This window comes from Orcinus orca, chromosome 3 (assembly GCF_937001465.1).
Source record: "Orcinus orca chromosome 3, mOrcOrc1.1, whole genome shotgun sequence".
Classification (NCBI taxonomy): Eukaryota; Metazoa; Chordata; class Mammalia; order Artiodactyla; family Delphinidae; genus Orcinus; species Orcinus orca.
Genome location: NC_064561.1, coordinates 18,791,560 through 18,819,553, shown reverse-complemented (window position 1 = coordinate 18,819,553; position 27,994 = coordinate 18,791,560). Strand labels below are relative to the sequence as shown.

At 37.0% G+C, this 27,994-nt stretch overlaps 1 protein-coding gene across 6 annotated transcripts; it reads right to left on the bottom strand.

Annotated features, from left to right (window-relative positions):
- Window positions 1-3: 3 nt before the first annotated feature.
- On the bottom strand, window positions 4-27,994 carry CLK4 (CDC like kinase 4). 6 transcript variants are annotated; one of them, XM_049707209.1, is made up of 13 exons: window positions 27,836-27,994; window positions 24,877-25,037; window positions 20,084-20,306; window positions 18,933-19,023; window positions 18,468-18,534; window positions 15,547-15,663; window positions 15,288-15,454; window positions 14,987-15,081; window positions 14,607-14,736; window positions 11,754-11,836; window positions 8,918-8,997; window positions 8,099-8,189; window positions 4-2,686 (listed from the first exon to the last, which is right to left on the bottom strand). In XM_049707209.1, the coding sequence occupies exons 2-13, from the start codon at window positions 25,035-25,037 to the stop codon at window positions 2,528-2,530; spliced, it is 1,464 nt and encodes a 487-aa protein (XP_049563166.1). In that variant the 5' UTR covers window positions 27,836-27,994; the 3' UTR covers window positions 4-2,527. The 6 variants fall into 6 exon arrangements, 4 of the variants coding, with proteins under 4 accessions (XP_049563166.1, XP_004284831.1, XP_033270859.1 ...); XM_004284783.3 differs by lacking the exon at window positions 4-2,686 and adding an exon at window positions 7,503-8,017; XR_007476205.1 differs by lacking the exon at window positions 8,918-8,997 and having other exon boundaries at window positions 2,557-2,686.

The following is a 27,994-nucleotide window of genomic DNA, read 5'->3' as shown; positions in this document are numbered from 1 at the left end:
GACTTGCTTGGACCTTTGTAATTTGGGCAAATCCACAGCCGGTTTTTAAAAAAAGACCTGTTATATCTTCCCACCCTCTGGGTATCTTTGGATTTATTAGCGTCTTTGGACAGCTCTTAACACTGTTGAGGACTTTCAGCTGACATATTCCTCCTTAATCCCTTAATTTGGAGGGGAAAATTACCTCCAAGATTGGAATAAAACAAGTGGTTGGCATCTCACCTCTGCAACTTTGTAGCTGTGACCTTAGGTAACTTGGGGTCACAGTTAAGTGGTTATACAGAGATAGGTCTTGCTAAGATCTAGCATATGCCCAATAAGTAGTTTGAAAAGTACTTGCTCAGCAAACTGGATTGTCTTCTTTGAAAAGAGGCCAACACCATATTACAAGTTGGCACATCATTCTTGCTACAAACACATAGGCAAATTGCCCATCACCTGCATGTATTGTTCACCATATTCCAGAAGCTTCTGTGTATTAAACAAGCCAAGCTCATTGGTCTCTTTGGCCTTTGCCCTTGCCTACAGCCTCACTATCTGGAATATCCTGCTCTCAGATCTTTGAGCAAGCTCCTCCTTCAGGTCAAGGTCCCAGGTCCTCAAACCTCACTATCTCCAAAAGACCTGTCCAATCTAAGGAGGCTTCACTCGCAGGCCTCAGAAGGATTACTCAGGAAGATAATTTATCACTGTTTGAAGTTACCTTTTTATTAACAAGACAAAGTTACCCATTTGTCTTGTTCGCCCCTGTTTTCTCAAAGAGCAGTACAGGATCTGGCAAATATTTGTCAAGTGAATTAAGGAAGGGCGAAAATATGTTTACTGCCTACAGCTTAATTTAAAAGACAAGGCAGAAAATACTCTATTTTGTAAGTTGAGGTCCTGGAAGGAACAGATGGCATCCTCAGACTGAAGACAGTCTGACTGTAGAGACTGTCTACATGGTGGGGCAGATTAAGGGAAGCCAACAGGGGATGTTGAAGAAGCACTCTGGAGTATAAACAGTGGGAGGCCATTACCATCTCTAGCTACAGGGGGGAGAAGGAGGAACTGTGTGGGAACCCTGTGAATGCTCGGAGCTAGACAAAGGTCAGCTCAACAGGAGCTGTGGCCTTTGGTCAAGGGATACCACTTCTGCAAAACCATGGCTTGGAAGGTAAGGAGCTGGGGGATAATCTCTCTCTCCTCTTAACTCTCTGATCTGCTGGTCCTCCCACTGACCAAACCTACAGGGCAAGGGAGCCCAGATGATGCAATGCAAAGAGGTCAGCCTCCTAAGGGCAGAGAGCTGAGTCAGAGTGGTGGAGAGCAGATCTGGGGGGTGGGCAGGAATCCACTACATTCCCTAACATGCATATAGATTACCAAGGTCAATCTAGCTACTGCTGCCTCTGAAATGGCTAACCTGTCAGCGATAGGCACTAGTCCTCAGGCTACTTGGTGGCAAATTAACTACTTTGGACTCTCTTCATCCCAGAAGGGCCAGCAATTTGTCCCTCACAGGGGTGGATAGCTATACTAGGTATGGGCTTGTCTTCCCTGTTTGCAGAGCCTCAGCCAGCACCACTATCCATACAGATTCCCCATTCCACAGGTATGGAGTCCTATATAACAGAGCATCTGACCAGGGAACCCACTTTACAGCAGAGTAAGAGGGGGAGTGAGCCCATGACCATGGAATCCACTGGTTGTATTACATCCTGCACCAGCCAGAAGCAGCCAGCCTCACAGAACACTGGAACTGCCTTTTGAAGGCACAGGTGAAGCACCAACTCAGAGTATTCAGAAACAATATGCTAAAAGACTGCAGTGCCATCTTTCAGGATGTGGAATACACATTAAGAGGGACCTCGGGCTTCCCTGGTGGTGCAGTGGTTGAGAGTCCGCCTGCCGATGCAGGAGACACGGGTTCGTGCCCCGTTCCGGGAAGATCCCACATGCTGCGGAGCAGCTGGGCCTGTGAGCCATGGCCGCTGAGCCTGCGCGTCCGGAGCCTGTGCTCCACAACGGAAGAAGCCGCGACGGCGAGAGGCCCACGTACTGCAAAAAAAAATAATAATAATAAAATTCAAAGCTCATGATAAAAAAAAGCAGCACTGTTTTTTTTTAAGTAAAAAAAAACCTTTTCATTTATATTTGTAATGGGAAACATTTTAAGTCACTGGGAGGAGGGGGTGCATGGGAACTCCTCCAAATCTACAATTAATCTTTAATCTCATTACATGTAACTGCTGTTGATAGTATCTAAAGAACTAGACCTATGAGGTGTCTGCTCCTTTGGGATATTTAGGATGGTTTCAAGTCTTTACAATTAAATCTATGCTAAAGTCTTTTAATTATATATAACTTCTCCCCAGAATTGCAACATTTAAAAACAAACTAAAACCAGGAAAGGAGTGAATGTAAGAAAATACATCTGAATAGTTGACCATTCTTGATTGGTTAAAAAAAGAAAAATTCTTTGAAAATTCTATTCCCCCTTCCAGTTTCAGTGAAATGTAGCAATAAAAACTGCTATGATAGGGAATCAAAAGTAGAATTCTTGGGCTTCCCTGGTGGCGCAGTGGTTGAGAGTCCGCCTGCCGATGCAGGGGACACGGGTTCGTGCCCCGGTCCGGGAAGATCCCACATGCCGCGAAGCGGCTAGGCCCGTGAGCCATCGCTGCTGAGCCTGCGCGTCCGGAGCCTGTAAAAAAGTAGAATTCTTGATAGTTTTGTAATTCCTGGTGCCCTAAAGAGGAACAACCAACATTACTGGGAAAATTTAAAAAAAAATATGAAGTCACCTGGGTTAAAGCATTTATAGAAAGTAAAGTAACTGCTATTTACTAGGGGTTAACGCATTTATAGAAAACAAAGTACATAACTGCTATTGACTAGTGGGACTACTAAAAGCCAGGTAATCTGCTAGATTAAAAAATTTTTGGCTGTGTTGGGTCTTTGTTGCTGCCAGCGGGCTTTCTCTAGTTGCGGTGCGCAGGCTTCTCACTGTTGTGGCTTCTCTTGTTGCAGAGCACGGGCTCTAGGTGCATGGACTTCAGTAGTTGCAGTGCGTGGGCTCAGTAGTTGTGGCGCACGGGCTTAGTTGCTCCGCGGCATGTGGGATTTTCCCGGACCAGGGATTGAACCTGTGTCCCCTGCATTGGCTATTGGATAACAGATATTATCCCTAAGTAATTCCAAATAAGGAAGTGTAGTTACTTTAAAGTAACTTACTCCTCCAAACACAGAGAAGACCTGGGACTAAAGTTGAAACCATGCTGGTAAGAAGTCTGGGCTCTTTTAATTCATTGAACTGCTATCCCAAAGAATTGACAGGTAAGAAATGAACAAAAAGGGTCGGGATGCTTCTTTATATTTCAATTTCAATCTACAGGCTTGACTAGATCCAAATTCAATTTTTTTGTTTTAAAGGCAGTGATACCCCACAGGTGCTGTGTATTTCCTACTGCATCACCTCAGACGCATATCAACACATCCATCTGGTTGCCAACCTGAGATTCAGCCTGATCCCTTCATTATAAAGTTCTCCATCAGTTTTCCCCTCATGGTTTTAGCATCCACTGATGATTGGTGCCCAAATATATTATTTCATAAAGAGTAGCAACACAGTGTATTTCTAACATCCCTTCTGTATTTATCAGAAGGAATACTATTAAAAAAACTTCATTAACTATCAGTTTACAGGATAAGTGGGGACTAGAGGAAAGGACACCACTCCAATGAAATATTGAGTATGGGAAATTCTCTCAAGACAAATGACCAAGTTTCAATTAGCAAAGAAATAAAAAGGGGAGAAAAAAAGGCACATAGTGATTAAGAGATCTGAGACAAATTAGCTATGTGTGGACCCTGACTCGGTACTGATTCAAACTAACTTAAAATAACTCTTTAGACAATCATGAAACTTTATAGACTCTACCAGATAAGGAATTATTTTGTTAGGTGTGATACTGGCACTAAAAACTCACGTTAAAAGATATACAGTACAGAAATATGGATGAAATGGTATCTGACATTTGTACTTAAATGCAACAGGAAAATAAGTTGGGGAACTGATGAAACAAAATTTGCAAAATGTTTTTAATTTTTTAAGCTGGGCTATATATAGAGGTTCATTATTCAACTTTTGCATTTTATTTTTAATAATCACTAACATAAAACTGGCCGCAAAGGCTGGACTGGCCAAGGAGTTATAAAGCCAACCTGACTTAAAACTTTACCTTCCCTCTATAAAAATATGGAAAAAATAAAACCAATTAACCAACTAAACTTTAGATTAAGGATTTAGCTGGATATAGCAACTTCTCAAAAATCGTGATCAAATGATCAACTTTTAAGAATTAAAATTATTTCTACCTATTTATTTGCAAACGTGCAACCTACTAAGCCAACAATTACTGATGTTATTAATACTGTTATTGATTCATGAATTCTTCTGTTCTATTTGAGAAGGTCGCCTTTTTTTGTTGTTGGCTGCTTGGCATGTGGGATCTTAGTTCCCTAACCAGGGATTGAACCAGTGCCCCCTGCAGTGGAAGCAGAGTCCTAACCACTGGACCACCAGGGAATTCCCTGAAAATGCAGTTTGTTAAACAAAGTACTAGATGTTCAAATTTACAAAATTTTTAAAACTTATTTATTTTTGGCTGTGTTGGGTCTTCATTGCTGCGTGCAGGCTTTCTCTAGTTGCGGTGAGTGGGGACTACTCTTCGTTGTGGTGTGCAGGCTTCTCATTGTGGTGGTTTCTCTTATGGAGCATGGGCTCTAGGCACGCGGTCTTCAGTACTTGCAGCACACGGGCATGCGGTCTTCAGTACTTGCAGCACATGGGCATGCCGTCTTCAGTACTTGCAGCACATGGGCTCAGTTGTTGTGGCTCTTGGGCTCTAGAGCTCAGGCTCAGCAGTTGTGGCACACCAACTTAGTTGCTTCACGCCATGTGGGATCTTCCTGGACCGGGGCTCGAACCCGCATCATCTGCATTAGCAGGTGGATTCTTAACCACTGCACCACCCTGGAAGTCCCTGGATGTTTAAATTTAAAATACCTTACTTGCACCAAATTTTGTGGGAATCAGAAATTTCAAACTGGAAATGAGTTAAAAAGCCAGGCCACGCTGACAAAGTGTTTCTTCATTCCAGGATGTCAAGATAAGTTTAAATACAGGTTATCTGCCTATCTACTTAAAACAGAGTATATTTTCAAATTATCATACCATTTTAACCATTTTGATGGTTGAAGCTATGTATCAACTACTAAAGAAAAACGTGAGAAAAACTGAATCCAAGTAATTAAACTATTAGCCATTACATTCATTTCATCCCATTTCACAGAACCATGAACAAGAATCAAACTTAAGTTTTTAACTCAGTAAGTTGTATTATCACAAGAATGCACAATGCTAGAATCTAGGATACCTGAGTTTAAGTCACAATTCAGCCACAATTATTAGGAGTCGTGGCTGAGCCACTTCTAATTTCTCTAGCATCTAGCCCTTCAAGATTATTCAGAGGAATAGTTTTCAGTTGTACGAACTACAAAACTTCACTGGGTATTTTTCTACTGTCAACTGGATAAGTCAATTTTATTCGTCTACTCCAAAAATTTTGATGAATGCATGGATGAGAACACCTGAGCTATAAGCAGTAGCAGAAAACACTGGAAATAACCTATTTAGCTGCACTTTTAAAACTAGGTTTGACGTCAGTGGAATTTCTAGAAATAGTAATCTATGAGACATCAAATCATGAGGGAAAATACCCAGTTACAAACGATCCATATTTATACACCGGCCATTCTAAACGTTTCCTGTTAGTGCTGAAGCTCCCAACACTGTCAAATAAAAACCTGGCGCTTTCAGAAATTGAGTTCAGAAGTACAAGGAAAAAGGCAATTAAGAGTAGGAACCTGAGAGTTCACAGAAGATGGGAAGGAAGGTTAGCAGTAGACACTCATATGATACTAGAGATACCATCCTCACCACTAAACTTTTCTTCTATCCTACCTAATTCACTGAAGTTTCACTTTAATTCCTAAACTTCCATGAATTAGGCCTAGGAACTAGCAAATACCCTTAGTGAAGAATGTAAATACTTTTCAGCAGGGAAAGGGGTTAGCAATCATTAACTTCTTAGTAAGAAATAGTGTGGATATTTTTCTTTCCTCCTATATCCTGAGATCAGCTACTCCAAAGGAATGAGTTTCTGATGGGGGAGAAAGTAAACATTAATTTGGGAACTTGGAGCACTTGTAGGGAAAGGTCAGGAGGCTTAGGTAGTAGAGTGGCACCAGCAGTATGGAAATGGAGAGGAAAATAAAGGATGGCTGACTTCTTAATCTCTGTAACGACATTGCTGTGTTAAGGAAAAACCTTTTCTTTACATCAAATGCTCCTTTAAAAAAACCTTATAACATATAACATAGTTATATAACATATAACATATGTAGACTGTAGTTATATAACATATGTAGGCTGCATCAGAGCCCTAAGCATAATTTATGCAGTGATTCTACGGCAAAATTTCAGCTTTCTTAAATTCCTAGTCAACTTCAGGAACATAGCTTTACTATATGTGCAGATGCTACCAGCGGATCATGTAGAGAAACCCACCTTGGTATCACTATTTGTCATACCAAAAAATTACATGCATTTTATGTTCAGAATACAGATAAAACTCAAATCTTTGGTAATGCACTTCAGAAATGGGAATACTTTTAACAAAAAACCTTTATCTGGATAATCAATCATGAATTCTACAACAAAAAACATTTTTACCTGGCAGACTGATCGATAGTTTTTGTTTTTTTTTTACTAAATTAATATTTACCATGTAGTTTTTAATGTGAAAACAGGTAAACAGAAAAAAATACCTACAAACAAAAAGTTCATTATGTTAACCAATCAGGGTCTGGAAATTTCTGCAGTTTTCTTCCCAAGTGTTCTCCAATCAAATCTTTTTTTTTTTTTTCCAGTAAAGAGTAACATAAATACAAATTGTTTAATAATAACCTTAAAGTCTCATAGGCTGAGGTTTAAGTATTTATACTTCATATGGTAAGGAAACAGATATTGGACAATTTCTAGACTCCTGAAGATTTGGCATTAAAAACAAAAACCTCAGTCATCAGAATTCCTATTTCTACATTTGTGACTAACTACATAAATAGCCATTGGAAAACAGGACTTTCCAAGCTAACTTTCCAGTTAGACTTTAATCTTAAACGAAGTGTGTATGTGGTTTTATTAACCTATTACGATGCACAAGTTGGATGTCTTTCCATGAATGCTACTTACCACCACTGACATCACCCAATGAAAAAGAACACAATACTTACAATTTAATGAAATTCCAACAGCAAACAGTTCCTATGGGTTTTGGTTTCTAATACCTGCCTACCTAGAGTTAATAATACTTATTACCTGTTCAACAATTACAGAAAAAACTTTTAAAGCTAAGAAAAGTTTGAGGTAAATAAAGAATATTCTTTTAAGAATGAAGTAGCCAAGATTTCCTTTTACTCAAAAAAAACAAAAAACAAAACACAAAAATCACTTCCAAGAGTCAACCTCCATGTACAAAAAAGCAAGATCAATCACATTTATCGCTGGACACAAAAGATATTCCAAAGGTCTTTAAAAATGGTAATTAATCTCAAAAAAGGAAAATTAATTTTAGCTTTTATATTTCATTCATTATCAAGACCATATTTGCTTAACAAGATAATTATGCTATTGATACAAAACATACAGCATTTACACTTAACTGTACAAAATAATTTAAGGTTTACAAAAATATTAGAATGTTTAGAGTTGACTGACACAGTCTTAAATAATCTCTTCTAGAGAAGTATAGTAAGACCACTGATTTCCATTTCATTTCTTTTTTAATAAGTCAAAGAAAGGATGCTGCAATGCTTCATCCAAGGTAATTCTTTTCACTGGATCATATTCTAACATTCTTCGAATCAGGTCAAACAGTTTCTCATGTTCCTCATCATGACAAAGCATAAATTCCTGAGGGGAAAAATGACTTTGTTTAAGAAAGACATTAAAAAATAGTTAAAACAGTTTCTTTTTTGTTTTTTGTTGTTTTACCTTTAATGGTTTGCAGCGTCTCCTAACATATCTACCAGCAGAACTATGTTCCTCCCAATCTAGCTGATTATGATGAAAATACTTGTGTTTCCTATAGGAAAGAGACGTCTGGATTAAAAAAAAAACAAACCCCCCAAAATCCCACATGCTTGCCCTGCCCCCACCAGGGGATTGGGGGAAAAGATGGAACCACAGACATCTCTCTTTCTATATATATAAACATACAATTTCTAAAAATCTCAGCAATAATTATATCGGCTACCTTATATGATATTTTTCCTAATCTTGTACCCTCTGAAGTTTTAGTATCCCACCTAAGTTGTTCCCAAATACCATAAGTGAAACAATGCCAGCTTCAAAAACAGAGGTTCCTAGATCCATTCCTGTAAATTCTGATTTCACTAGATCTGGTATGGGGCTGGAAATCTTTAACAATTCCCTGGATGACTTCTGTGGTGAAGCTATGTTTTGAAACCACTTATAGTATTCTTGTCCAAAGACATACATGTGGTTTGCAACAGTCTGGAGTTCAAACTTAGATATGACTCCAAAATCAAGCTCTTTTTACTACTCTATGTATTATTTTTAAATCAACGTAGGAAAACACTTATGCAAAGGTTACCTTGAGTATAAAAACACCACTTTATTTACTGGATCACAAAGTAAATATTGCATTACTTTTCAAAAACGACTTCATGAAAAAAAATTCAAAATCTACAGTCTTTGGAATAAGCAATAACAACAAAGATGGGTTTTCTATAGTTTGAATATAGGCCACTGCATGTACCCAATATAGGGCTTTAATCTTAAAAAGCATACCGTGTTTTCTGAATCATGCGTGTTGGTATGGGTCCTAACATACGTTCCATCATTGCCAGGTGCTCTTTACTATCATGAGTCTAAAAAAATAGGAAAAAGAAACTTAGCACTTTCCATTTCCCTACATGCACATAAAAGGAAAACACAAGAAGATAGTGTTTCCGGGACTTCCCTGGTAGTCCAGTGGTAAAGAATCCACTTTCCAACTAAGCCTGCCCACCACAACGAGAGAGCCCGCGAGCCGCAACTACAGAGCTCACACACTCTGGAACCTGCACACCACAACTGGAGAGAGAAAATCTGCGCACCGCAACGAGAGAGAAGCCCACGTGCTGGAATGAAGACCCAATGCAACCGAAAAAAGTAAATAAATAAATGTTAAGAAAAAAAAGAAAATAGTGTTTCCATAAAAGGACTAGATTAGACAGCTATACAATTTATATTACACTCTACTTCAAAGATGGAAAAAAACTGAATGAGCTATACTGATTGTCCGATTTCTGAAATGGATTGGTAAGGTCTGTATAGCTGATTGAGGAACAACTTTTTAAGTATATTTTACTGAAGTACAGTTGATTAACAATGTTGGAATAATTTGTTTAATGTAAAACAGAACAAATTTTCCTTATTTGTATTACTTGCACTGTTTAACTGAGGGATGACTGGGGAAGATTACCAAAAACCTGGCTACTCATTTTATCGGTTGCTTAACTAACCTCCATTACCCAATGGATAGAAACTTCGTAACACTAATCCTAGACAATAAAAACACAGTCCCAATAATTCTTACAACAACCTTGAGCTAGGAATGTGGGAACATAACTTTCAAAGAGGTTAAGATACTAGCTCAAGCTCACATAGCTCATCAATGAGGAAACCTGAGCTGTGAACCCAAGTCAAAACTCATATTCTTAAATTACACAGTAACAGAGCTTTGGCTAAAGTAGAATAAATTGTTAAACTAAATGGTACACTCCTAAGCAGAGGCTGGCAAACTTCTTATGTAAAGGACCAGATAGTAAATATTTTAGGCTTGGATGGTCACAAATGGTCTCTACCACATATTCTTTTTCGTTTTTTAAAGCAGGCATCAGACAGGATATAGTTTGCCAATCCTTGTTCTGAAGAGCAGAGTCTATGTGCAATGCTTTTTAAATCCATTAGCTACTGTGCCTAGCACACTGCTTTCAAAATGTTCTTAATTCGTGACAGGAATAAATAATACAAGCTCCATTATCTTCAAAAAGTTCCTTAGTTGAAGACTATTTTGGAGGGTAGAATTAAAATATAAACCACATCTCAAACCAAAGTTAATAATCGACGCTTAAGATCTCAGAATGATTTACAATCATAAAACCATCTGAAGGATTTTATATGTGTCAGAATGAAGAAAGCATGCACTGTGCTCAACTTTTTCCTTGACCCTATAGCTTACTACCACAAAACCAGACACCACCCCCTAGAAATGACCGACAGCTATGTTCTAGATATCAAACTTGTCTACAATCTCAGAGTACTTTTAACAGATCTCTACAGAGTAGACAGAAGTTTGGTGAGGTGCCCCACAGCAGTGAACACATATATTCTGCAACAGCCACCTAAGTGACTTATAATTCATCACAGCTTCCTCCCTCCTCATCCTGCATTGCCATAACCTCAAATCAACCTTGATAGTATTAGCCAGGAACTCCCTATCCACCCTCACCCCATCTAACAACACACCTTGATCAAATCACAACCCTCTTAAAGTTCTTCAATGGTTACACCACTTGAAGCTTTCAAGACTTCTAGTTTTCTGACATAAGCAAAATTATGAGGAAAAAAAGTAGAGACCTAAATAACATTTTCTCCTTTTTGTTCTGCCAAGTAAGCCAATAACTATTACCATTTCACAGAAAGAACATTTTAATACCAAAAAACCAGGAGAGATAATTTCTAAATGAAAGCCAGAATGGCAACCCTACAAAATCATTTTCATTTTAGACCAACCAGTCTACATTTGGAAACCACTGACTCCTAGGATAAAACAAATACCTTTCTATGGCAAACAAGTCCACTATGAATCAGTACTTGTTTGGTGCCTACTGACACCATCTTCCTATTTATCCAAGACACTCTTGACAGCACTATTCATCCTTCCTCAACTGGAGTAGCTTCCTTTATGCCTGTTGCATTTATGAATACCATTTCTTCCTGATATGGCCATCACACACTCTAGTTTTCTGACAAACTCTTACTCTTCCTTATAGCATGGATTAAACTCCCTACTCCTCAGTGATGCCTTCTCTAAGGAAACTTAACCGTTCACCTTTTCTGGGTTCCCTTCTACATTGTTCCATTATAGCAAGTATCACATTGTACTGTACGTTTTCCCATGTCTATCCTGTGTATGACTTCCTTGAGGACAGAGATGCTGTCTTTTAATTTTTATACACATAGTGCTTAGAAATGTGCCTAGGGTGTCATAGATGCTTAATACAACTTACTGTTTCTGAATTCTTTTAATAAAAGTGCAACATAACCAGAGCCGAATTAAAACTGACCATAGTAACACTAATGTAAATTTATGAAGGAGCACCACAATAAAACAGATCATATGAAGTCAATATGAACCATGTGTTTAAAAGCTCCACATGCAGAATGAATTATGACCATTCACTGGGAGTATTTCATTCAACTATGGTTTTAGAGAAGGATGACTATTTTGCACATGTAAGTTTTAATCTTAAGAATAATGACACTATGGCAACTTTCCAATATGGAAACCAAAACTTTAACATGCCTTTAACATTAAAGCTCATAATGAATCAGTAAATAACATTTACTAAATACATACCTGAAAGACTGTGAAACCAAGGTAATATTCAATAAGAATGCAACCTATGCTCCAAACATCACAAGGCTGAGACCAACCTAAAGCTATTTAAAAACAAAACCAAACATTGTATTATGCAACAATTTTTAATTGCCAATACACAATATCTTTTCCTATGTGGGTGCTCTCTTTATATAGCCTATTTAGGAGAATATGATAGTAAATTCAGGGTTTACATTTTTAGTTTTATATCAAACATTATTCACTATGCTTTCAGTCCTCCATATCCTTGTATCAAATTACAGTATTTTAACCTGGGGGAGGAAGCATTTTACGTAAAATAAGAAGGATTAGCATATATTCCATAGTCTCTGAATTGCTTGTGCAATGAGGAGCACTGTTATACCCAGTTAACGGTTGTTCTATGAAATTTTACGTTTTATTAGTGCAAACATAGATCAATAATTATCCTCAGAATGTAATTACTAACCCCTCATCAATTACCATCAGCTTGATATCTGAGTTTATTTCTTCCATTAAAAGAAATAGTAGTGTCACATAAATTATGTAAGAATTATAATGGATATTATAAGCAGTGTCACCCATAAGCAGAATTATATAGCTATTTAAAGTTCACATAGAGAGGTATCTATATATGTACTTTCAGGTTGTCTATATATGATCATATATACTTTCTCCTTCAGAATTCTCAAGAGTAACATTATTCAGAAAAGAAAAAAACACCTAGCCTTAAGTCTATATCTAATTAGAAAGGAAAAGAGTAAACCATACAGATGTTTTAACCTTTTAAAGATTAAGTTTTTAATAAAACAATAATGTACAAATAAATCCTACTTTAAAAGACATTTCAATTACTTTCAGTAACATTACTGAATTTAAAGACAAAGGAAGAAACAATATATTCAAGGAACTTGACTATGATTTAGCCATTTTTGTTAACCCTCATGGTACTTATCACCTGAACAAAAGGATAATGGAGCATGGTTTCTACTTACAGTAACACATACAAAATCTGCAAATGACAGAGCCTGGATCTAAGATGAAAGTTTTCTTTTCCAGCCCACTCCTGTCTCCCAGTCCAGCTTTCTCCCAAGTGACTGTAAATTACCTCATTCTCTTATGCGTCAGCTCTCATACTCTTTGGAATTTCACATCATTCACTTTTACCAACTTCTGTTTACTACCAACACCCAAGACATGAGACCAACTGCCCTCCTCAATGGTAGCAACTGACAACATCTTCCTCTTCAACCTAATTCTGCCTTAATCCTCAGGAGTAACACTTCACAAACACACAAAGAACCCTTCTAATCTTCCCATCTGTTCATTTCTTTTCCTAAAGACCAATAACCCCAATTTCAGATTTATATCAACCATCCCCAGCCTGGCCACGCATGGGACTGTATTATTACTAAGAATCACTGTATCTTACGCATCTAGGAGGCCATTAACTAACTGTAAGATACACCACTGTTTTACAAACCAATAACAAAGAAAAAATGCCAATTGTTTTATGTTATGTTCCCTCACATGTTAAAATGTAGAGAAAAATCTTCTTCTTAAAATTGATAAAACACAGCAAGTTATCTCTTTTTAAGCTCTGAAAATACATCTCTGTCCACAATCTCTTCCCACACTCTTTTCTTTTACCTTCATTGCAGCCTTCAGTCCTCAACCATGAATACACTTTCTAGACTACTGCAACACAGCAGCTTCTTTCAGACCATACTAAGCAGAAATCCTAGTGACATCAATCTCAAAGATGAGCTCCAAACCTGTGCTATCCTATTTGGTAGCCACTAGCCACATGTGGCTATTTAAATCTAAAATTTAAATTAATTTAAAATTCAGTTCCTCAGTCACACTGGCTATACTGAAAGTACACAGTAGTCTACGTGTGGCTACTAATTGCTACCATGTTGGGTAGTGCAGATATAGAACATTTCTATCATCATGGAAAGTTCTACTAGCCAGCACTACATAATATTCTTAATTTCCTGTCCCTTTTACTAATTCTCTACTCTAGGTAAACATCATTAGTTTGCTTTCACATTCATATTCTGAACTACCAAGTCCTCTTAGACAAAAGGTAAAAAGTGGAAAAGACTGATTCCACAAAGATGTTTTACTATCCAACCTCGGTTGAAACTTACTTTTGTTGAAGTAATATGTTTATACCATTTAACTATCTCCCAATATCACCTGATCTGAATTTTTCCCACTGTCTCCAAGCCCCCAAAGCCATTTCTGACTTCCTTGCTCTATCAACATGACTTGGTCTCGAACTTTTAAATTTTGAGGCATAAGACGCGCTCTCCCTCATTGAGTTCCCTTTTATTAATATTTAAAAACCCTGCACCTTAACTAATTTTCCTTTCTATGCTTTCTCATGTCAAAGATGATCAAAGAAGCTCTCCTCTTAGACTAGCCCCTCTTTCTTCTCCTCTTAACCTCCATCCACCCTACATCTAGACGTCTGCCAACCCAATCTTTAGCATTTTCACCAGCACCATGATTTGTGATGAGACGAAAAGAGGTGCCCACATTGCTTCAAAATCATACTGCTGTCATGTACTTAGCCAATACAGCTTGTTCTCTTATGATCTTGTAAGACTGACTTGTTCAAAAATAACCACAACCTGGAATATCTTTACAGATGATATCACATTTTTCCCACTCAGGAAAAATATTTATAGCAATGTCCAGACAGCTTTTATGAAAACAGAAAACATTTTCTGTACACTGCTAAGAAAATTACAGCTATCCCCCAACTACCTGCCCCCCAATAAAAGCTGTAGAGAACAAAAAATCTCTTTTTTAATTAAAATATCAGGAAGTCTGGTATCTACTAACCCAAAATGACCTCTGGAGCTCTGTAATGCCGTGTAGATACCAAAGTACTATGATGTTCATCATCGTATGTTGCACTTCCTAAGTCAACAACTTTGATATCTGTGTTTTTCAGTGTGCGTTCATCACGTTTCTAGAGATACAGTTAAGTAAACACAAAGATCAATAAAGATATGAAATATTTTATAGCACTATCCAAAAGGCTTGCACATGAATTATCTTTTTGATTTTCAAAATAACCCCATGAGAAAGGCAAAGGATTACCCTTTTTGGGTTAAACATCAGGATATAATAAGCCTCAAAGGTAAAATTCCTCATCCAAGGATCACCAAGCTAAATTAATTTTAAAGACAACTACCAAAATTAAAACAAGTGTAACTTACCATTTTTGAATTATACTTGACTACATAGTCAGACTTCACAAATAAAATATTTTCAGGCTTCAGATCCGTATGGGTTAATTTATTATGATGCAAAACTACAAAAGAACAAAAAGACATTATTAGTTTCACTTACAAATTTAATCTGTACCGGAAGACAGGAGAATTAGTAGTAGAGGTAGGGATCAAAAGTGGTTTCATCTTTACTTGCAATGTGTATTTTTAGTGACAATGTTTTGATATGTTGCTTGTACAATAAAACCTTTAATTTACTGGTATTTAAAAATTTAACAAGTATACTTACAATTTATTGACTGACAGATCTGATATGCCATTTGCCTGATATGGTCAATTTGAAATGGCAGAAAGCTGTTTTCTTTAATGAAATCATAGGTACTAAGTCCCAGGAGTTCAAACACAATACAAACATGACCATGATGATCAAACCATTCTAGCATCTGGACACATCGGCTAAAACAGATCAGAATAAAAATAATTCAGTTCACAGAATTCTGATTATTTCATGTAACATAATGGATCACAGTTCCAAGTTTATTACTTACAAGACACTATTGGGATCAGTACTATTTAAATGTTCTAATACTTGGATTTCTGAACGAGCTGCTTCACGATATCGTCCCACGTTTTTTATGATTTTCACCGCTACATGCATGCCACCCCTTAAAAACAAAATGAAAATGGTAAATGTACAGAAGGGCACTGAAGACATGTATCCTCTAAAGCAGCTATCCCCAACCTTTTTGGCACCAGGGACCGGTTTCATGGAAGACAATTTTTCCATGGTGGGGGGAGGGTGTGATGGTTCAGGTGGTAATGCAAGCTATGGGGAGCAGCAGATGAAATTTCACTTGCTCGCCCACTGCTCACCTCCTGCTGTGAGGCCCAGTTCCTACCAGTCCACAGCCCAGGGGTTGGGGACCCCTGCTCTAAAGCATAATCTTATTAAGTACCAATCATTCTATGCTATTTTCCTAAAATAATCTTTCAGGGTATATTATAGCAGATCTATAAACATTTTTTCGAAACATTTTGACAAAATATACATTATACGGAGTGATGATTTCTCTTAATACTTATCAACGTTAATGTTTGTTTCCAAAAGTTTAAATTTACCTAGATTTTATAAGTAGTTTTTTTTTAAAAAAAGGATAAAAATATAAACCTTGAATAGAACATACTACTGCTGAAAGCATTCACTCATTCACCAGGCTAGCGACTGTGCCAGATGTTGCACTGGAATCAGTGTTAAAAAGGGCTTGTCCCATGTACCTCACAGTCTAATGGAAAAGACAGACACTTGAACAACTTATCATAAGGTTAGAAGTGCCTGGTATAAGGAGTAGAGAGAAGAAAGAGCCTAACCATCAGGGTTAGGGGAGCTTAGACTTCTTCAGAGAAGAAAGACAACTATCAGTTTGTTAGATAATTCCGGCAAAGGAGACACCAATAAGTCATGAAGCCAAAAAAATGTTTAGTGCATTCACGGATGTGAATAGGTATAAATAGCAACAATGTAGGGCAGCATGTTTTAGACCGGGACATCTGTAATACTTCCTAAAAAGTACAGAGGGAATTCCCTGGTGGTCCAGTGGTTAAGACATGAGCTTTCACTGCCGTAGGCCCAGGCTCAATCCCTGGTCGGGGAGCTGAGATCCCGCAAGCCACGTGGTGCGGCCAAAAAAAAAAGCCATAAATGATTTTGAGGAAAGGGATTTCCAAATCTTCAGCTTCCTTCTGTCCTCTTTTCTAAACCTGATCTTCTTGAATACAAGCCAGCAGTCAACCCTGCATTTTTCACTATGGCCTTCCCACATTACAAAAGAGAACCCCATGCACACGAAATTAATATGGTAAGGTTTGTGCCCTAGGCTGTTTATATAAAAAAAAAATCTTTGAGGCAAACAAATTTTTCTAGTGGTTGGATAGCAAACCTATTCCAAACTCATTTCTTTTGACAAGGCCCCAATGAAGTTGTGGGCTGATATATAATCATCAAAATAAATTTTTAATGATTTATCTCCCTATGATGTATAGCATATATCTCAAGACTTACAAGAATTACTATAAAACTGCTGTGACAAAACTTCTTCTAGTCTCATCTATTTAATCATATGGCCAAGTTTTCTAACTGCTAATAAGCTATAAAAATGAACAGTGCTAATAGCTATAAAAATGAAAAATGGATAATGGTGTTAGCTAATGCTACTATAGTAATCATATTGCAGTATATAAATGTTTCAAACCAACGTTATACACCTTAAACTTACAAGCTTTCATATTACTTGTCAATTAAAAAAAACGAAAAATGGAAACTTAATGCTAAAACAGTAAGATTTATCTATGGACACATGAACTCATTTTTTAAAGGCCCCAACCATCTCAATAAAAGATATATTTTCAAACTGTATGTTTTAGGTCTAATAAGTATCAAAATTTGTAACAGATTTGTACTTGATCAATTGAATACTATTCATTGGAATATCTCAAATACTCAAGTCTTAGAACCTCAAGAAATTTTTAAAAGACCTTAATGGGACAACTAGTGAAATGTGAATCAGGTCTGTAGATGAGCTGGCAAAACTTGAAAATACATATAACATGTAAATATAGAGAATGATTAAATACTGTAAAATGTTAACATTTGTGGAATCTGGGTGAAGAATATATGGGAATTCTTAGCAACTTTCCTAAGTCAAAGTATTTCAAAATATCTTAAAATTTTACTTTATGTTCACATTTTTGTCATAGAGAGGAAAGGGTGATAATAAAAGACATTTAGGATAATATTCTCTATGAAAAATGAAGTAAAAGTAAGTTCAAGGATACAGCATTTCTAAGTATTCAAGAAAAGTTTGTTCATGGATGACAGGAGGTATCAAGCTGTTGTATTTAGATTCCTCCAAACATTTAAAAAGAGAGATATGTTTTTTTTTAAAAAAATCAGCATTTACAATAAGCTGGAAATTACATCCTCAACTATTTTATGAAGAAAAGTTTAGATCTCAATTTAGAAATGTGCAGTTTCCACTAAACTGTTTTAAGACATTCACTTACATAAAAACTTGCAACCACAGAATAGAGATCCTAGAGGAAAACATTTCCTTTGGAAATAAAAGTTTCTGAACCAAGAAGATTAGACATGCTAACTTATTGTCTCTGCAATTCAAAAGTAGGGTAAAGCACTCTAAATCTCTTATAGAAAGCTAAGGACCTAAGTTCTAGGAAACTCTTCACTTGAACATTCACATTAATTTCAATGAACTCCATCTGATAAAAATTCTTAGCATTCTTGATCAAAATCCATACTTACGGTAAATAAATCATACACAGTTCAAGAACTTTTGAATACTTATACCTCCCAGGAAAACACATAGTTACCACTTAAATTCCAGTTCATTTAAATTATGGATCCTTCTCCACCAAAAATATCAGAATGTTCAAAAAAGAAAAACAACAAACTTACATGCCATGATCAATACACTCTACAACTTTGCCAAAGGCCCCTTCTCCCAAAGTGTCCACGATTTCATCTAAAGTGAGGGGGGAGAAAGAAGTGTAAGTACCTGCGTACAAATTATCAGTTATTCAAATAATGAATGCTTAAGTGTGGAATATTTTCAAATGATCTCTATTAAAGCATAATTAAGGTTCCAGCAGTCAAATTATTTTATTTTCAGCTGCTACAAAAATAATTTAGATAGAGCTATCATTCTTGCTCTAATCTCAAATTCCACTGATTATTTTGGAACTTTAGAGTAGAAATATTTAAACTCTATAGAAAAGAAGAAATACAAAAGAACAACAAACAAACCCACGAAAAACAAAACAAAACAGCAATGAAGAGTTCTTTAGCCCCCCGCTGACAAACTATTCTTAAAAAGATTATTCTGTCTGAAAAGTTTAAAAAGTGTTGAAAAATATTCTATACATCTTGCTCTTAGAACGTCTCCACTTTGACAGATCAGGTGACCCTCCTCATCATCCTCTATACTCCTGGATCTTTTCCTTCGGTGGCTCTTCTGGAACGGCAAGTGGGCAGCACCAAGATCATCCAGCCAATCAATATATCAGAGTGAATTCAGGGCAGAATACGCAATTCATTCAGCGGGGAGATATTCAGGCATTCAGATAAGCACCAGGCCACGAACAGTTGGCAGGAGCAATTTCAAATTCAGTCCCCAGAAATTCACAAGGCACAGTTTATGTTACAGAAGAAAAACATGGCAAGGAACAGATTTTCAGATAAGATACTTAAAGTGGCAATAGAAAAAAACAACACAATTGTCTCTTTAAAATACTGACTTAATTGAAGTCTGAAATTTAAAGAATGCAATGTCATGATCTATTAATCTCTTGTTATAAAATAGCCTATGCTGTGAGTTGAGATGTCTAGTTTGTCAGGAAAATGTTTTAAAATGTCAAGATTAGTTCAAATTGATATTTAGCAATATTTTTAAACATAATTAAAATAAAAGGGGAAAATAAAGGCTAATGTCAATGTTCGATCTAATCAATGATAGTTCTACTGAAGAAAACTTGGGGAGGAAAATAATAATTCATAGTTTACTGCAAACAAGTGAAGATTCATGAGTGTAAAAAAAAAAGGGCAGGCTTTCTGGACGATAATTTCCCCTTCAGCACCCACTTTCAGAACTCCAATGGAACTAATTGGAGCCTGTGCTATACACAGGGTAAGTATCCGCCAGTGCAACTTTCTACATTTGTCTCCAAGTACTGGGAAAGGGGTTTCTTTTAAAGTAAAAAACGTTTAAGATGAAAGAAAAGATGGGTGCTTCATCTTTTCGTATGATTATGTTATAAAAGATAAAAATATTTTTAACATTAAAATCAAGAAACTCATGATCTGGTCTGCAGAAAATGAGTAAATGTGGGCAAATGAGGGCTAACTAATAAATACAGATTAGTTGTAAGAATTTGGAAGTTTCCTTTAAGGATTCAAGTAATATAAACACAATTATATTCATATAGTATTATAAACTTTTTCAAATTTATTGGCTCAGTAAGAGCTTTTACACACAAATAAGTATCCACCCAAAATAAAAACAAAATCAGTCATACCGAACGTGACTGATTACTTGAACAGTGTCTATTACGCTTCCTTTTAGGACTGCTTCTCCTGCTTCGGACTGAAGATTTCCTGCAGTGGATTCGATAACTGCTTTCAACGTCTCTGTGATAATGTCTAGGAACATATCTTTCGCAGTAGTCATTTCTGTATTCATCAATGTATCTCCGGTCCCGATAATCTCTCTCATTCAAGGACCCTGCTTCTAAATAATGACTGCAAACACATTAAAGGATTTAAAATTACTCTCTTCATTCTAGAATAACGTGGTTAAAATAAAACATTCTCTCAAGAATTCCTGGTTTAAAACAGCTAACTCAATAAAAGAAAAAAATACAAATTGATGAATTAGAATTTATATTTAACTCACAAAACTTAAGAAGTAATTTTACTTTAACCAACAAGTAAAGGGGAACATATCTCTATTAATATATACTGCTATGAAGGAACAAAGCTTGGGTCAAATCATTCAACGTATTCAGTGTTTACTTGATTAAGTGTCCCTTTACCTTCTGGGGAAAGTTAAGACCAAAAATTCACAAAACTGCTCTTCTGAAATTCATCAATCTTGTGATATATGCATCTGTAACTAAGCTCTCTTCCTTTTTTCAGAGCCACACACAATATGAGGCAGGCAAAACAGGATTCCTTTCCTTCTTAATGTAAGTTAGGTATCTCTGGCACACAGAGTTCTTTCATGAAAGGTGTATTAGAGCTAAAGGAATCTTAAATATATTTCAGGCCTCTCATTTTACAGATGACTAAACTGAGATCCCTAGAAGGAAAATGATTTGCCATGGTTGTAGAGCACATTCTAAATCCTATTGTATGTGCCAGTATTATTATACACACCACCTATTCCATCTCCTCTCCTCTATTTCGAGCTTCCTGTATCTCTCTGAGAAATAGACAACACAGCTTTTGAAGGCTGCTTCATGTGCCAAAAATATCTAAAATATATCCCCCTCAAATGAGAAAAGGTTCTTGTAATTGCTTGCTTAGGATTTCCCAACCCCCTACTTCCCTTCGCATTTTGAATTTGTCACTCCTGCTTGTGAAATAAACAAGAATTCAGGAAAAACAGCATCATCTGGTGCCATAGTGCTTAACTTCTGAATCTACAGATCCCTTTGAAAATCTCATTGAGAGATATGGACCCTCTCCCCTAAGAAACGCACAAATGCGTAAACAAAACTTGGCAAGGAATTTCAGAGGTCATGGACCTCAGGCAGTCAATGGATTCCAGTTAAGCAGCCCTGATCTGATGGAAAGAAAAAGATTCAATTGGCCCAGTTTCCCATCCCCCTCTCTACCTGGGATGAGTGTCCTTTTCAACAGAGTGTGAAGCTTCTAGAGATCCCTCAGTGCACATGGAGCACTGAGGGAGAGAGGGGACACCTGCCCAGTCAGACACACCAGCTAAAATAATCCTGACAAGCAATGGAGTGACAGATGTTAACCAGACTGCCCTCACTAACCTCTTTCTTTTTCCCAGAATATGTTGTCATTTGTTTTCTCAGGAGGCTGGTTTACACAGAAATAAAGGAGAAGCATCTCTAAAACTGCTACTCAACAGGGCTGGCATCAAATCCAGGCTGGGGAGATGCAGAAACCCCCTTTCCCCAGTGTCAGCCTTAAGTTCTAGCCATTGGAGAAACAACTCAGGATATTAGGGTCTAAATCTGGGTCTAAGTCAGGGATCTGATCAGTTGCTTGGAACCGTTAAGGGAGAGATCTACAATACGTCAAACTAGAAATTACCATACTCTAAAGGGCATCTGTTTAATTCTGTAAGGCATCCTTCCCATAAAAGTCTAAAATTTATCGGAAAACTCTAACACTAATAATCCTTAGCTGGACTAGTGCATGAAATTAGAGCTGCTGATAATCCATAAATAATCTAAAGAATAACAAACATAGAGTGAAGTAATACCATGAGGATAAACTAAAAAGATGAGGACCTCTTCAACCTACAACAACCAAGGCTTAGAGATTATATAAACAAAGTCTACAGAATTATAAAGGCTATATGGACACAGTGAACAGGATGAACAGACTGATTTAATTTCTAAAAATATTCACTGAATGTCCAGTGAATATTTCACTGTAGTTCTTCAAAACAGCCAAGACTAATGAGGCTATGGGCATTTGTTTTTATTTCCACACAGGTCCTGTGGAAGGTAAAAAATATATATGAGGCAAAATCCCTGCCAACAAATAACTGTTCAGTTTGAGATTACTCATACAAGAATAAAACAAAACTCAACAATGCAGGAAATGTTGAAAGCCTGGATATGAGTGCTTAGGAGAAAAAACTCAAAATGCTTAAAATGGTCAGGGAAGATTTCATGAAAAAGAAGGGAACAGTTGCATCTTAAAGGGAAATCAGGATTTGGGCAAAGTGGGAAGTAGAAGAAATGCCAGGAAAGAAAAATGGCATATTACCATCTTACATTTATAGAGTACTTTTAGCCAGAATGGCTTAGAGATGAGTTTGTCTACATGTTACTTAGGAAATAGTAAGTAGACAATTTCAGCAAGAGCAATTTTCACATAGGGGAACATAGGCAAATAAATAAGCTGGGAACAGATCATCCAAAATCTTGTATGCCGGGCTAAAGGGCTTAAAACAGTGTTTCTCAAAGGGTGGTCTGTTTATTAACAATATCGAAATATTGAATTTTTAAAAATGAAGATCCCTGGACCCCAGGTCAGACTCACTGAATAATCTGGTAATATGCATTTTAAACATACCTCCAAAGTGATTCTATTCACACTAAAGTTTGAGAATCACTGGTTTAAGGCTTGATACTCTATGTTACAACAAGACATTTAAGGATATAAAATGTGTTCACAGTGTTCACAGCCACATCAGTCTTCCTGTGTAGAATTGATTAAGCCTGTAGGAAGGGAGAAATTCACAGGCTACTTACAAATCATAAAGAAAAGACACTCTGAAATATATATGAAAAAAGGTAAGATAATTGATAACCAATAAAAGCGCTGATAAATCATAAGAAAAATACACTTTAATAGAAAAAATAGGCTAAGAATACAAAAATAATGTTCACAATCAAATATACTTCAATTAAAAAAATGTTCAAGTGTTCAATAAGCACATGACAGAGGACAAATTCAGCAGAAATTTAAAAATTCAAATAAAACAAAACACTATTCTTGGCATTTCAAAATAGGCAAGACTGGTGACAGCATGTCGTAGGAGTGTAACTTGGTACAAACTTTCTAGAAAAATATGTGAATATGTAGCAAGAGCCTTATAAGAGTTCACACCCTTTAACTTGAAACTGTCCCTTCTTAGAACCTATTTTCAGGAAATATTCAGAGGCAAAGATTTGTATACAAAAATATTTTTCAGAAGAATAAGAAATAACTTTACATCCAAATGGGGGACTAGCATCCTACCAAGCGTACCTTCTTTATACGCTTCTGTATTTTTCATTTTTTTCCAATAATTTTACAAAAAACACTCTTGTAAAGTTTTGAATCTTGAAAAAGATTATTAGATTACTCCAGATTAGAGAGCAATTACCACCAGACATCTCTGGTGCCATATCAAAGAAGAAACTATTGGCCTAGTGGTTATTGCACTGACTCAGTAACATCTTTATGTGGTTAATTATGAATATGAATTCATCATTCATATCATTCATCATTCATATCACTTCCTTTCTACACATACAATGCATAATAAATCCATGAATGGTTAGTACTATATGTTAAGTCTTACAGAGTATTTTGTATTTATCTTAATATAGGATACAGATATTCTTGTATAATACATTAATTAGCTCAGGTCATTGAAATCCTGGCATAGATTCTCCCTCTTCCCTCCATATGATAGTGTGTGAAGAATGATTAGTCTGCACTGATTACCAACAAGCTCACTGTTCTACAGAACAAGTCTGTTTTGGCATGGAGAAGGAAAAAAATTACATATTGTTTTTTAAAGTAACCCCAGTTGGCTAATTTAGAAAGCAATCTGGCAAACAGTGGAACATCTGCACAAAACAAGGAGAAAACATAGAACCAACAAAAACAAATGAGAGAGGGAAATTAATGGACGACAGAATGAAAGAAACTCTATTCACCTAGGCTTTGTTTAATCATTTAGGAACTTGAAAAATTCCTTCAATTCTATATAAATGTATTACCTCCAAATTTTACACTGGTAAGAATACAATAGAACAGGACACATGCCATTGGAAATTTTTATTGAGGCCCTTCTTACAACAGCCAAGCTTCTAAAAATCCCAAACATATCTACTGGCCTTATCTACAAATATAACCTGTAGAATACAGTATAAGCAACTAATCCCCAACACACTTTAACATTCTCACACACCACATGCTATTTTTCTCATCTGGATGAACTCTTCCCCACCCTTCATTATCTCTCATTTGTGGAACCCTAAATAAGTGCCCCAATGTACAGCTCTCCCTACTACATACAAGTTAAAGGCACTTACTGGTCCTTTAATCACTTACTTAACTTTTGTGTGTCTCATTTCCCCCAACTATATTACTGGCAGCTGGGACTCAATCAACTGTCTCCTACAGCTCCGAAATGGACACAGATATGTGAGGGTAGGAACTCTGTTCTATTCACAGCAGTGTCTAGCATATAATAGGCACTCAGTAAATATTTTCTGAATGAGTATTTGTTGACTGATTTATAAAACAATCTGACAGATGAAAGCTATATAAGCTAATGACAAGTCATTAAAACTATTAGTGTTAAAATGGTACTAGTTCAAGCGTAATTTACCAATCAGATTCTTTAAGCTGGTGATGTGGTTTACAATGTCTGTTCTCTTGTGTACTACTGTGGGATCTCCTCTTCCGTTTGTGACTTCCACTGTAGCTTTCATGTCCCCAGCTTTCTCTGCTATCCCAGTCAGGGCAGTGAGTTCTTTTGGAATGCCTCATCTGTTAATGGAAATGAAAAGTGAGTTGTGGAATTTACAGATGGTTGTATTTAGTAAATAAAATATTTCACATTAATATTAAATAGAAAAACCCCAGCACATAGGGTTGTACAGGTTCTAAAATCTTCGTAGGTAATGGTTCCCAGGGCATGGAGGCACTATCCCACTGGTATGTCAGATGATTCTAAGTGGTATACACACCTAGTACTAAATGATAACACTGTGAGACCTTAATACATTTTCTTTCAATTCTTCTGGATAAATTCTCAGCTTGGTGCATATCTTCAACTAACACTTGCTAACTGCCATTTTAAAAAAAGAGTCAGGATTCAGGCTTAGAGCCTTCAGTAGACAACAATATCTAGCTAGAAATTAATAACTTTTTTGGTTTTATTTTTATCATTACCTTCTTTCTATGGTAAATTATTACTAATCTCTTAAGTTATTGATATAATCAAATTATTAAGTTATTGATGTTAACTTTAAATGTGAACTAATTTAAAACAAATATCACAAGTGTCATGCAGCTTTGTCGAAATACTGTGATACAAATAACTGAAGTCAGAGAAACACTTAGGGATACTGAATATAGGAGATGACTGTTTATTTTCAGATCATCCTGCAGCCATTCTTAAAATTAAACATATTTGTTGTAGATCTGGGGTGACTAAAGAAATGAACCTATAAGGATGAATATGGTCACACTGAAATCAGATAATTGTGACAATTCCCTGACTCCATCTACATCCTCACAGGTTCCATTCAGGATCAGGATCTGTGTTCTAACAATGTCATCCCTATCTGCCTCTTCCCATCTTAATTCTTTCACAAAGCAGTTAAGTTTTTAACAGTGATGTCCAAACTGTTGAAGAGGGTGAGGTTCACAACTCAGCAAGGAGCTGAAAACAGGTAAAATGGAGCAAAACCAACTTAGTTAACCCCCTTCAGTCAGCCCAAATGACTCAATAACAAGCAAACAAATTCAAGTAAAAAATTTAAAAGACTTCAAATGAATTAAAAGACTTTAAAATGAGGCATCTCCTGGGAGGTATTCCCTAAGAAAATGTAGGTATCATGCCATCAGAGCCCGAAGCCACCAAATATTCAGATCTTTTAACTCACTTCTCTTGTTGATTCTTAGGTCCAACAAAAATCCTAAAACTCTACTCAGGGCTCTCACTGGAAATTGATAAGTGAGCATTCTGATTTACATAGTCATTTGAATATGGGAAACTGAAATAAATGACATTACAAATTAACCTGAGCCAAAAGACCATCAGAAAAGCCATCAAAAAAAAAATTATATTTCTAGTGGAATTCTTCTGACCCTTCAATTACCCAAATTGTATTTTAACCACACAGGAACTCTTTAAAATTGTTTAGTTAAGCATTCTTAAATCATAGCAAGCAAAATTACAACATCTGATGACTGAGGTTTATTACTATGACTATTATGCAGTTTTTGCAAAACATGTGTGTCTGCTTCAGTTCTGTTTTTTTCCTTCTACTGTCAGTAGGCCATAACTAGCTCACCAAGGCAGAATTCTTAAATAACCACAGTTATCAATATGCAAATATTAAAATAAGCATCTTGGGAGAGCCAAAGGTTTTTATTTCTCTAGCCAAGTTCATTACTTTAAATTTAATTCAGCTGTTAGGAAGCCATTCCCGCCCCGCCCCCCCGCCGCCACTACTGTTCAGAAATATTTTCTCAGGAGGCCAAGAGAAGAATCCCAGATCCAGGTTACACAGATTAGGTTCCTTCGCATACAAAAAAAAGAAAAACTATCTAGAATTATCACACTATTTCTAATTAACAAAGAATCCTACATGTTAGAATCATCGGACATCCTTCAATAAAAACATCAGATACAATAAACATCGGATGTTTATATCCATCTTAGAAACCTTATTCTCTACTGCCCTTTAACACCCTGTATTACCCGACAATTTTACGTTATCTATATTAAAATATCTATATAGGTTAAAGTTATGATTAGATGGCTCCAAGAGTACTGTATGTAATGGATAACAAGAGGCCTGTGGGTGTATGTATGGAGCACAATCATACAAAGATAGCTATAAAATAAGACCAGGTGGCTGACGTGGTCAGTTTGGAGCGCTGTTTCCTAAGAATAGTATAAGCATTTCGCGGTTACTTAAGTAATCAAGGACAGTGTGATGCAGAAGTATCAGAAATGCAGATCTGATGCAACAATACTATGCTCCACTTTAGGAAAAAAACAGTTCGCACAAAGGATGAGCCTCTCCGTATTTACCTCTCACAAGCACGAGCTAAATTCCACCACCTGGACTCGCAAACTAGCAGTTCCTCGGACGCCCAGTCCCCACCCCCCGCCTCTCCGCCAGGGCACCTGGTCAGGGCCTTTGGCGCACTCAGAGGCATAAGTCTGACCTCGGAAAATCCCAGAATGCTACAAACGGCCGAGGCCAGGGACCCAGAATAAGGCTTGATCCAGGACAACACTTGCCCCATGAGGCTCTCGCAGGGTCTCACCCTGATCGGCGGGACGAGTCACGGGCCTAAGGAGCCGTGATGTGAGTGACCTGGCCTCTCTGAGAAGAGTCAGCAGCAGAGCCGAGGCCCTTCCGCCCTAGGATTTTAAATCTACCATGACACCTGGGCAACTTTAGGTTTCAAATGCCACGAGCAGAGCTGTGCCCCGAAGAAACCCCCGTTGCCGAGGCCCCGAATCCCGTCCTTTTTCCGACACGTGGCTTCGAGACCTAAAAGACTGGGAAACCGCCCAGCCCAGAACACCCTATCCGAAACCTTACCTCCGCAAAAGTAAAAGGCCCTTTGGCCAGTAATTGTCACCAAACCGCCGTCTTCTCTCCCAGTCGCTGCGACAAACATCCTACAAAATGGCGGCAACACCCTCTCCCTACACCCCCACCGTCGGCCTCTAGCGCCATTTATAAAGGACGAACGCCCCT

Bases quoted from the DNA above. Each gene is read 5' to 3' on its own strand.
- CLK4 (XM_049707209.1), bottom strand. From the start codon at position 25,037: ATGAGGCATTCCAAAAGAACTCACTGCCCTGACTGGGATAGCAGAGAA. The intron at 8,998-11,753 runs GTATGTATTTAG...CTATTTTTTTAG, and splicing joins TTGGTTTCACAGTCTTTCAG to ACTCATGATAGTAAAGAGCA. The intron at 8,190-8,917 runs GTATGCTTTTTA...TCTTTCCTATAG, and splicing joins CGCATGATTCAGAAAACACG to GAAACACAAGTATTTTCATC.